The sequence below is a fragment of the Aegilops tauschii genome, chromosome 1 (assembly GCF_002575655.3).
Source record: "Aegilops tauschii subsp. strangulata cultivar AL8/78 chromosome 1, Aet v6.0, whole genome shotgun sequence".
Classification (NCBI taxonomy): domain Eukaryota; kingdom Viridiplantae; phylum Streptophyta; class Magnoliopsida; order Poales; family Poaceae; genus Aegilops; species Aegilops tauschii.
The window spans coordinates 416,754,714-416,766,912 of NC_053035.3; the positions used below are offsets into that span (position 1 = coordinate 416,754,714).

At 44.4% G+C, this 12,199-nt stretch overlaps 1 protein-coding gene across 2 annotated transcripts; it reads right to left on the reverse strand.

Annotated features, from left to right (window-relative positions):
• Positions 1-7,342: 7,342 nt before the first annotated feature.
• LOC109767259 (proteasome subunit alpha type-3) lies at positions 7,343-11,280 on the reverse strand. 2 transcript variants are annotated; one of them, XM_020326023.4, is made up of 12 exons: positions 11,133-11,250; positions 10,900-11,000; positions 10,517-10,670; positions 10,394-10,433; positions 10,217-10,300; positions 9,971-10,044; positions 9,810-9,896; positions 9,641-9,725; positions 9,329-9,375; positions 8,173-8,238; positions 7,780-7,870; positions 7,343-7,660 (listed from the first exon to the last, which is right to left on the reverse strand). In XM_020326023.4, the coding sequence occupies exons 3-12, from the start codon at positions 10,618-10,620 to the stop codon at positions 7,589-7,591; spliced, it is 750 nt and encodes a 249-aa protein (XP_020181612.1). In that variant the 5' UTR covers positions 10,621-10,670; positions 10,900-11,000; positions 11,133-11,250; the 3' UTR covers positions 7,343-7,588. The 2 variants fall into 2 exon arrangements, with proteins under 2 accessions (XP_020181612.1, XP_020181611.1); XM_020326022.4 differs by lacking the exon at positions 10,900-11,000 and having other exon boundaries at positions 11,133-11,280.
• Positions 11,281-12,199: the final 919 nt, after the last annotated feature.

Consider the following 12,199-nt stretch of genomic DNA (forward strand, 5'->3'; position numbering starts at 1 on the left):
ATGTCGATGCAAGTTTTGGCACTAATCAGGGTGAATCTAAATCTCAATCTGGATACATATTGAAAGTGGGAGCAATTAGCTAGAGTAGCTCCGTGCAGAGCATTGTTGACATAGAAATTTGCAAAATACATACGGATCTGAATTTGGCAGACCCGTTGACTAAACTTCTCTCACAAGCAAAACATGATCACACCTTAGTACTCTTTGGGTGTTAATCACATGGCGATGTGAATTAGATTATTGAATCTAGTAAACCCTTTGGGTGTTGGTCACATGACGATGTGAACTATGGATATTAATCACATGGTGATGTGAACTATTGGTGTTAAATCACATGGCGATGTGAACTAGATTATTGACTCTAGTGCAAGTGGGAGACTGAAGGAAATATGCCCTAGAGGCAATAATAAAGTTATTATTTATTTCCTTATTTCATGATAAATGTTTAATATTCATGCTAGAATTGTATTAACCGGAAACATAATACATGTGTGAATACATAGACAAACAGAGTGTCACTAGTATGCCTCTACTTGACTAGCTCGTTGATCAAAGATGGTTAAGTTTCCTAGCTATAGACATGAGTTATCATTTGATAAATGGGATCACATCATTAGGAGAATGATGTGATTGACTTGACCCATTCCGTTAGCTTAGCACTTGATCGTTTAGTTTACTGATATTGCTTTCTTCATGACTTATACATGTTCCTATGACTATGAGATTATGCAACTCCCGATTACCGGAGGAACACTTTGTGTGCTACCAAACGTCACAACGTAACTGGGTGATTATAAAGGTGCTCTACAGGTGTCTCCGATGGTACTTGTTGAGTTGACGTAGATCGAGACTAGGATTTGTCACTCTGATTGTCGGAGAGGTATCTCTAGGCCCTCTCAGTAATGCACATCACAATAAGCCTTGCAAGCAATGTGACTAATGACTTAGTTACGGGATGATGCATTACGTAACGAGTAAAGAGACTTGCCGGTAACGAGATTGAACTAGGTATTGAGATACCGACGATCGAATCTCGGGCAAGTAACATACCAATGACAAAGGGAACAACGTATGGTGTTATGTGGTTTGACCGATAAAGATCTTCGTAGAATATGTAGGAGCCAATATGAGCATCCAGGTTCCGATATTGGTTATTGACCGGAGACGTGTCTCGGTCATGTCTACATAGTTCTCGAACCCGTAGGGTCCGCACGCTTAAAGTTCGGTGACGATCGATATTATGAGTTTTTGTGTTTTGATGTATCGAAGGTAGTTCGGAGTCCCGGATATGATCACGGACATGACGAGGAGTCTCGAAATGGTCGAGACGTAAAGATCGATATATTGGACGACTATATTCGGACACCGGAAGTGTTCCGGGTGGTTTCGGAGAAAACCGGAGTGCCGGAGGGTTACCGGAACCCCCCCCCCCCCCGGGAGAAATAGTGGGCCTTATGGGCCTTAGTGGAGAGAGAGGGCTGACCTAGGGCATGCCACGCGCCCCTCCCCCTCTGGTCCGAATTGGACTAGGAGAAGGGGGGCGGCGCCCCCCTTTCCTTCTCCCTCTCCCCCTTCCTTTCCCCCTCCTAGTAGGAGTAGGAAAGAGGGGAGTCCTACTCCTACTAGGAGGAGGACTCCTCCTCCTGGCGCGGCCACAAGGGGCCGGCCGGCCTCCCCCTTGCTCCTTTATATACGGGGGCAGGGACACCTCTAAACACACAAGTTGATCTGTTGATCTCTCCCAGCCGTGTGCGGTGCCCCCCTCCACCATAATCCACCTCGATCATATCGTAACGGTGCTTAGGCGAAGCCCTGCATCGGTAGCATCATCATCACCGTCATCATGCCATCGTGCTGGCGAAACTCTCCGGCGAAGCTTTGCTAGATCGAAGCTCGCGGGACGTCATCGAGCTGAATGTGTGCTGAACTCGGAGGTGTCGTGCGTTCGGTACTTGGATTGGTCGGATCGTGAAGACGTACGACTACATCAACCGCGTTGTGTTAACGCTTCCACTTTCGGTCTACGAGGGTACATGGACAACACTCTCCCCTCTCGTTGCTATACATCACCATGATCTTGCGTGCGTGTAGGAATTTTTTTGAAATTACTACGTTCCCCAACAATTTGTATATTAATCTTCTGCAAAAAGAATCAGGGCAAAAGCACTTTTTCTGTGATTTATGAAACTTATTTTCGTGAGTGCATAAGTTTCTGTTTTTCAGCAAGATCAAACAACTATCACCCAAGAAGATTCTAAACGCTTTATTTGGCACAAACACTAATTAAAACACAAAAAACACAATCAGAACAGTAGCATAATTGTGCAAACACACAAGAACAGAAAGCAAAAAGCAAAAATAAATTTTATTCATTAGGTTGCCTCCCAACAAGCGCTATAGTTTTACGCCCTTAGCTAGGCATAAAGAAAGGATCTAAGTTTTGTCATCCTTGTCTAACTCTTCAATCAAACACTTAGAATCCTTCAAAGATTTAGCATAAAGATCTTCAATAACAACACTCCTAGGAATAAATTTAAAGAATTCATTCTTGCAAAAAGGATCTCTTATCACTTCAACAAAATCCGGGTGAATACTAATCATCTTAAGATCACCTTTGTTACCATTACTAGAAGTTGCACCTTTGTTCCTGGTTACTTGAGTAACTTTGCCACTCTTTACGGGAGTTTTTTCGATAGTTTTAGCGGAAGCAAAAGCCGTGCTTAGATTATTAAAGATTTCTTCTAATTTATCAATCCGAGACGGGCTTTCTTCTATTCTTTCATGGATTACGGTACCCTTTTCTTTTAACAACTTAAAAATATCTCCCGCTTTTGACCCAATATTAGTGGCAAAATTATGCATATTTTTATCTATAATTTCCATATGATCTTCGGTGAGCATTTTCTTTTCAATAGCATCTAGTCTTTCCATAACATGCTCAAGAGTCAAAGTTGTTTCATTAATCATGAGAGGTGGTGAGCCCACTAAGTTTCCCATAGCATTAAAAGCATCAAGGGAAGGACACATCAAGAAATTTCCACCGGTAATTGTATCAAGGACGAATCTATACCAAGTGGTGATGCCAACATAAAAACAGCGAAGAAGAACAATGGTAGATTGCTTACGGATGGATCTATTATGAGCAATGCAAATTCTATAACCAGCATCTTTTAAAATTTCTCCTCCCCTTTGTTTAAAGTTGAGAACCTCGTTCTCGGGAGTGCAAGCAATAGACGAGGAACTTTCCATAACGATAATAACGGCAAACAAGATTGCACACAAAAACAGATCCGGCAAGAAAACGGCGAACGAAAAAAGAGAAGCGAATAAAACGACAAATTTTGTGAAGTGGGGGAGAGGAAAAACGAGAGGCAAATGGCAAATAATGTAAATTGCGAGGAGATGAGATTTGTGATTAAGAACCTGGTATATGTTGAAGATCCTCCCCGGCAACGGCGCCAGAAATTCCTTTTGATTGCGCCTGAAGCTATGTCGGTATTTCCCCAAAGAGGAAGGGATGATGCAGCACAACGGCGGTAGGTATTTCCCTCAGATATGAAAACAAGGTTATCAAACCAATAGGAGAACCAAGCAACACAACGTAAACAGCCCCTGCACACAGATAACAAATCCTCGCAACCCGACGTGTAAAAGGGGTTGTCAATCCCTTTCGGGTAGCGGCGCCCCAAGATGGGCAAACGGGCGTGAATAAAATTGTAGTAGATTGATAGATCGAACGCCAAATAAAATAAATAAGAATAAATTGTAGCAAGGTATTTTTCTATTTTTTTGGTTTAATAGATCTGAAAATAAATGCAAAGGAAAAGTAGATCGCAAAGGCAAATATATGAGAAAGAGACCCGGGGGCCGTAGGTTTCACTAGTGGCTTCTCTCGATAAAAATAGCAAACGGTGGGTAAACAAATTACTGTTGGGCAATTGATAGAACTTCAAATAATCATGATGATATCCAGGCAATGATCATTATATAGGCATCACGTCCAAGATGAGTAGACCGACTCCTGCCTGCATCTACTACTATTACTCCACACATCGACCGCTATCCAGCATGCATCTAGTGTATTAAGTTCAAGGAAAAACAGAGTAATGCAATAAGAACGATGACATGATGTAGACAAGATCTATCTATGTAGAGATAGACCCCATTGTTTTATCCTTAGTAGCAATGATACATACGTGTCGGTTCCCTTTCTGTCACTGGGATCAAGCACCGTAAGATCGAACCCACTACAAAGCACCTCTTACCATTGCAAGATAAATAGATCAAGTTGGCTAAACAAAACCCAAATATCGGAGAAGAAATACGAGGCTATAAGCAATCATGCATATAAGAGATCAAAGAAACTCAAATACTTTCATGGATATAAAAAGATATAACTGATCATAAACTCAAAGTTCATCAGATCCAAACAAACACACCGCAAAAAGAGTTACATCATATGGATCTCCAAGAGACCATTGTATTGAGAATTCAGCGAGAGAGAGAAAGCCATCTAGCTACTAACTACGGACCCGTAGGTCTAGAACGAACTACTCACGCATCATCGGAGATGCACCAATGGAGGTGGTGAACCCCATCCGAGATGGTGTCTAGATTGGATCTGGTGGTTCTGGACTCTGCGGCGGCTGGATCAATATTTCGTCGACTCTCCTAGGTTTTCTGGAATATTGGGGTATTTATAGAGCAAAGAGGCGGTCCCGGGGGCACCCGAGGTGGGCACAACCCACCAGGTCGCGCCTGGGCCTCCTCGGGACACCCTCCAGGCGCAGCCAGGGCCCATTACGTTCCTTCTGGTAAAAAAAATCTCCGTAAAGTTTCATGGCATTTGGACTCCGTCTGATATTGATTTCCTGCAGTGTAAAAAACATGCAGAAAACAACAACCGGCACTTGGCACTATGTCAATAGGTTAGTACCAAAAAATGATACAAAATGACTATAAAATAATTATAAAACATTCAAGATTGATAATATAACAGCATTAAACAATAAAAAATTATAGATACGTTGAAGACGTATCACGTCCCTGAGGACCCATTCGAGCAAAAAAGGTTTTGACGACATCTCATTGCAACCGCCCGAAGCCTGAAAAAGAAACAACAACTTCAAACTGATCAAAACACGCTCAATGATAAGTGGGTAGAGAGGTCCTCCCAGTTGAACAAAACTTTGAGTCACGGCGTGAGGAACAAGTTAAATCCTACCCATGATGGCATTTACTTCCAGCATTCGATGACGAAGTCGCCAAAAACGTGCCATTCAAGCACAATCGAGCTGATCAACCAGACAATCCTTCTCGGGGACGGGGCAGGCCAACAGGGAAAATAAAAATCCCCTCACAATACCTCGCCGTGAAGGCAAGGACCTAGTCCAATACCCTGAGCGTACGATTTGCAAAGGAGATTAACCTCAGACCCTGCCCCAGCGAGATCCATATATGGATCAAGAGGACATGCACCTGCTGGACAGGTCGGCTATGAGGCCTGGCTGGACAGGCATGGGAGGGCTCGGGAGCAGACACATGCTTGGATGCCAATGGATACCTGGCACGAAGCGGCTCGTTTTCGAGGGCCTGTGCACCCAATATGTTTCACAGACAAGGTCATGGAGCACCAGTTCCCTGAAGGGTTTAAATCCATCAATATCAAACAGTACGATGGAATGACTGACCCAGCTGTGTGGATCGAAAACTTCCTTCTCCACATCCATATGGCTCGAGGAGATGATCTCCGTGCCATCAAGTACCTACCGCTGAAACTTAAAGGACCGGCAAGGCATTGGCTCAATAGCTTGCCCGAAAACTCTGTCGGGAGCTGGGAGCAGCTCGAGGACGCCTTTAGGGCAAACTTCCAGGGTATCTATGTTCGGCCCCCGGATGACGATGACCTGAGCCACATCATTCAGCAGCCCGGGAGTCTTCTAAGAAATTTTGTAATTTGTTCTTAACTAAAAAGAATCAGATGGTAGACTGTCCTGACGCAGAAGCGATTGCTGCTTTCCAGCATAGCATCCGGGATGAGTGGCTCGCGCGACAGCTCAGACAAGATAAGACGAGAACCATGACAGCCCTTACCTCTTTGGTGACTCGATTCTGCGCGGGCGAGGATAGCTAGCTGGTTCGTAGCACTCAGCGCAATGAGGCCGGCACATCAAAAGTACGCGACGGAAACGGAAGGCCTAGGCGCAACAAGAACAACAAGCGTCGGCACAAAAACAGCGGCAGTGATGCCGATGACGCAACTGTCAGCGCTGGATTTAGCAATCCAAGGACTGGCCAGAAAAAGAAGCCCTTTAAAGCGAACAGGGACGGTCTTACTGCACTCGATAAAATCCTCGACAAGCCTTGCCAGATTCATGGCACTTCGGACAAACCTGCGAATCACACTAACCGGAACTGATGGGTTATCAAGCTGGCCGAAAAGATTGTAGTCGAAGGCCCAGGCGAGAGTCAGTCTCGCAGCGAGGACACACGCGATCCCTGAGCTCCTGCGACACCCATGGAAGCGCATTGTACGACCCGCGCCCCTCCATGGACGGCTTGGCGCTACCCATGCCAGTGTCGCCGCTGCTCCGGCTTCATTTAAACCTCCACGTCACCCTCGTTGCCGCCCATCGCCGCCCGCCTACTTTGGGGCGAAAAGGAGAGATGTGCAGGAGCTTCACCACCTTCCTTGGGCTGCAGCTGGGGGGCTGATAGGACGCTACAGCAGCGCCAGCACGGGGCGGGGCTGCTGGTGGGAAACAAGGGCGACGACAATCATGGCGCAGGCACAGGTGGGGCTGGGACGCAGCAGCGGCGGCAAATTCAGCATGAGAGCGAGGGCGAGGGGAGCGAGGGATTTTTACTTGTCCGCCTCCAAGCAGAGTAAAAATACTCCTTGGATGGGTGGAGTAAATTTTTTACTCCTCTAACTGGTTTAGGCCTCCTTTGGTTCATAGGGTAGGAAAATCGTAGAAATAGAAATGTTATAGGAAATGAGATGACATGTATCTCAAATCCTATGAGTAGGAATAGGAAAGGAGATGCCCTTTGATTCACATCATAGGATTTTTTTTTTCCATTAAGTCTAGGCTAATGTTTATTTTCCTATGAAATGTGAAAGATAGGAAGAATTCTTCCATAAGAATAGGATTTCATTCCTACAAACCAAAGGGCTCTAAAGGATTTTTTTTTTCCTATAGAAATCCTATCCTATGAAATACCTACAAGATTCCTCTAGACCAAAGGAGGCCTTAGGAGATCAGCTAGGCGTCTGTTAGAGTAAAACTAAGATCTTACTCTATAGCCTGACCGGGTAGAGTTGCTCTTAGGCCACGCGTGATTAAGATCTATGACAAACATGTTCGGATTTCAAAAGATTTAGTGTGTGACCAACAGCAAGCAGAATACGATTCGCTACAAAACACGAGAACCTCTGCTTGCTACCTCGACTGGGATGGAATCATGGAACCGAAAGCAACAACGCCCTGAAGGTAGTAGTTTTTTGCACTGAAAACGAACCGCTCCAGCCCTGAATCTGTTACGCCACACGTGAAAGTAAATGGGAAGCAGAGCTCATGGTCTCTTCTTAGTCGGCATCCATCTCTTCCAACGCTGCCTGCGCTGCTGCCTTGGCCTGCTCCAGAAGATCATTTGGAACCTACACATGGTATGACAAGTTAGCAAGGAATTCAACAAAGGGCGACTCTGTGGCCTATGTAAGGTAGCTGTGGAGTTCCCAGGGAGGAGGGTATTTTCCCGTGAGTGGCCGTTTATCACCTTCTCATGCTGGCGGTTAGATTCATCACACACCCAGCTCAGTTCCAGCTCAAAAGATTTGTCTTTCGCTTCATCGTGTACACCATAAATTCTGCATGTACAGGAAAAAAAAAGTCAGCCTAGTAATTATTTCGGGTATGGCAATTTGTAATATAGTATCACAACCAGAAATACTGCTTGTGGGAGTAAAACCATGATATACGGAGGATCAACAATGTTGTTCCTTCTGAGAGAAATCCATATTTGTTGTGACTAGTAACTACTGGCCATCTTCATGCTTGAGCAAGTAAATGTACATGACTAACAAACTTTCAGGCCATTCATGACAGAAATCTAGGTGATATATCCTGAAGATAAAACTTGCAGTAGGATGGCGAAAGATTTAGGACATACATCTTGGCAACCTCAACAATGCCTTCCCTGCAAGTTAGCTCAGAAAGCTTCAATTTCTCTATCTCCCTGTATGACAACATTAAGATAGATGGATTAGAATGGAGAAGCACTCTTTGTGACCAATAAAAATACATAGTAAACATCATCATAAGTATTTTGTGCAGATGCATTTGACAGCCGCTGCGAACCATTAAAAGGGACATTCTACAACATATTGAATCGCACAAGTTCTTTGTAATATAAAGCTCTCAACATCATAATGTATCCGAAATCATACACATCAATGGCTACAAAGCTGCAAGGGTAAAGTAGATGCAGATCAAGTTTTAGTTAATTAACAACTCTTCCACTGAAAACTAAACCCATGAAAAGACGAATACAAGGACAAAGAGATAAATGGTCAATGTATTTAGACTATGTAAATGATGCGCATCTATGACCTAGTACGTTAATATCAATGGTCAGTTTGGTATTGTAGCCCATAATTGTGGAAGCTAGTCAATTCAAAGAATTACACATACCAGTTCTGGTACAATATTTCTGCTATGGCTGTAAAGAAGTGATTATTTATCAAAATGCTAAACTGAGGGTCTGTTTGGTTAGTTGCAATGTTTTTTTTTCTAAAATTTGTGCGAGAAGTGTGACAAGTCACAATTTATTGGTCAGCAAACTTTTCATCACAGGTGTACCAAGATTTCACAATAAATGTATCTGACGTGTAGGGTACACTGGTGCAGTTTTAAGAAAATGTGGCGCACCAATATTTGGCAAAGAAACAAATACGAGCTTAACCCAAACCTGCCTAACTCGCATGTAGCAAACTGTGGTAAGCAATAAAACACCACCTAAGCTGTGTTCTGGCAGTGGCAAACCTAACATAAGCAATAAGAGTGTATTTCCCCCGTTGAATATGGAACGGCTAAACTACTATCTGCATAAACGTTAAATGTGGATGATCATTTGATGAGCAGCTTTAAGAATATCAACAGACTTCCTTATTCCAAAAGATCTACTTTGAAAAATTAAAATGGTATTTATAAGAACGATTCATGAGTGCGCCATGCTTTAGCAGTGCTATTGGTTTGCAACAAAATAGACAATGGCCACTACAGGAATCATACAACAGAAAAAACTAGTGAAAACTTGATTGGCTTACGTTTTTGCAGCCTGTCTTCCTTTACCCAGAGCAGCACCAAAATATTTCTGTCAAAATTCAACCATTAAGTCATAAATTCCAAATGCATCTACTGCTACTAAAAGCAGCACTGCACATCTTAATCCATGTACATAAAGTTGTCTGTTTATTACTCCCTCCGTCCCATAATATAAGAGCGTTTTTTACACTAGTTAAACTTGCCCGGTCACTGACAAATATAAATATGTGTTATCTAGCCAACTTACCCCTTGCTCGGTCCTAATAAATAACGGGAAAATAGAAGAACTACCATGTCTTAGATTGAGAACTCACATATGAGAGCCCTGAAGGTTCGATCATGTAGAGCTGTGGCCCATCCCTATCATAACCTCCAAGAATAACTCCACAGCCAAAAGGCCTGAGACAGGAGTTTAAAGTGTATCAAACTATCAAGTAACATGTAGGCAACCACCTTCTTGAACAGGAAGAACATCTGCATTACCTGAGCCACCAATAGAGTGTACACAGATGAACGTAGCTAGCTACACGATCAGCTAATTCCTTCACAGGCATGGGTTCTCCGTATACCCTGGTGGATTACAGCTTTAGGTTACAGTTCTACAAACATTTGGTATGAAAATCAAAAGTCTCACTAATTCTCACTTTTCATAATTGGCTGCTTCTGACTTTGCTCTTGAGACCACCTGCCTACCGTCTGCTGCTAACCCAGCCACAGCCTGAAAAGGAGAACAGGAATTAACTTCACTACCAAATGCAATCCGTTACAGTAAAAAGAAAGGCAATTATAAAAAGACATGAAAGGGAACACTGCAGAATATATATCCTAAATCATTGGTGCATTCTCAGAGAGAGACCGCCCTGTATGTAACAAGAAGGAAGAGAGATTACCAAGCCAGAGTTCCGGTGAACTGAGTGAAGTCTCCGATTCGACCCGGCAAGTATCATCTTCGATGTTATCAGCTTCTCCACACCCTATAGACCAATATATTAAAAGGTTATCGCACAAAAGAAACACAGAGTAACACCCCATCCGGGTAAAAGTAAATACAGCAAATAGCCACTTACGAGGACAATTCCATCTTTGCACTTGATCCCAACAATCGTCCTACACAGAATCATCCAAAGTTTCATCATGAGGTTGCACAGACAGAGAAGGTCAAGAAAACAGGGGAGGGAGCTAGGGCACACCCGCTGTTGTCGACGGCCTTGCCAGCATACTCGACCTGGAAGACACGGCCGTCCGGGGAGAAAGTGGTGACAGACAGATCATACCCGGTTCCTATGCTACTCATGGTTAAGACTTAAGTAGCTTCAACCACTGAACCGTTTATACAGTTCTCTCCTGAAAAAAAGAGATCACAACAATCATGTTAAGAATAAGCAGGGCAAAGCACCACTGCATCACGGAACAAGCATATGCAGGAATCATTCAGACAGATGTACTACACGAGGCATTTTGGCGGGGTTGTAAGATGCCTAGCGATTAGTGAACCTTGTATTGCAAACCAATCTGAGGTCTGTTGCACATTTGCTAATGAACCTACCTGCCTACAGCTTTAAAAAAACGCTACCTGCCTATGTGAAAACACGGGATTCCCCTGGTACCAGGATGCGGTTTTCACTGCAACGCTACAGATACAGCTAGTTGTCGCTGCTGGCTCCAGGAGCGGACCTAACATAGGAGGGGGACGAACAAGGGTTCAGTCGAGCACCAAAGTTTCAACCGCGCAGCGAGCGATTCCACGACAGATTGTAGCGGTGAGCGGGATGAGACTGGTGTATGGGGGCAAACGGGGGCGCTTACCGATCCCGGCGGGCGGAGGAGGCCGCGTCGACGGCGGCGCGGGCGCTGGGATCGTCGGCTCCGGCTTGTGCCGCAAGAAGGTGGGGAGTGTGGGTTTGAGAGAGCCGCCGGGACGGACGGGCACGGGCACGAGTTGTGTTTTCGGGGCGGAGGCGTGCGCGTCGGACACTCCGACTCGAACCAGGCTGCCTCGGAGGCTCGGACCAGCAAGTCGGGTTGGACTACGAGGGCTGGGCTGGGCTGGGCTCGGGTCTACTGGCTGAGGCAACAACAAGAGACAGGCCCGTTCCGTGATGCGTCAGCTTCGTCTCCCGTTCGGTTGCACAAATATTTTGAATCAAGGCGAAACGTGAAGGTTTTGAATCAGTTCAAATCATTCATAAGAAAGAAGAGTCAAAGTTTTTTTTTTGCGGGGCAACGAGAGTCAAACGTTGAAGCACATAACCTGGCCAGAGCTTCTACTACTTTAGGTTTTGGCAGGAGGCAATAGACCAGAACTTATTGTAATTTCTTCTAACATTTTTGAATGAATAAAGTGCTTAAACCCCTCAAAAATATTGGCTGCACAATATTTTCTATAATTTTCTTTTTATTTTATGAAGGGGTCTCTCTGTAATGTATAGGCAACTATCTTTGCCTAGTCTATCTTTTCAAAAAACTACTCCCTCCATCCCATAATGTAAGACATTTTTCACAGTAGTGTTTTTTTTTGTGAAAAAGGAGGATAAACCCCCGGCCTCTGCATCTGAACGATGCATACGGCCATCTTATTAATTATTCACGGAGATCATACAAAGTAATACATCAGTGAGTCTGAAGCCACCATCTAGGCAACACCTGTTGCTACTCCTATCCCGTTGATGAAGGTGTGTCGAATATTCGGGCCTAATACCAAACGGACATCGCACCAAACCCTAACATCTAAAGCCGGATGCCCCAGCCCAGCCACATGCTAGGACTGGGTCCCATACCGGACCAACGCACTCTCAGAGGCTGCCGCTGCCATCTTCCACCAGTCCATCTCCAGAGCAGCAACTGACCCATCGACCTTGCCTGGCATGCCGTCG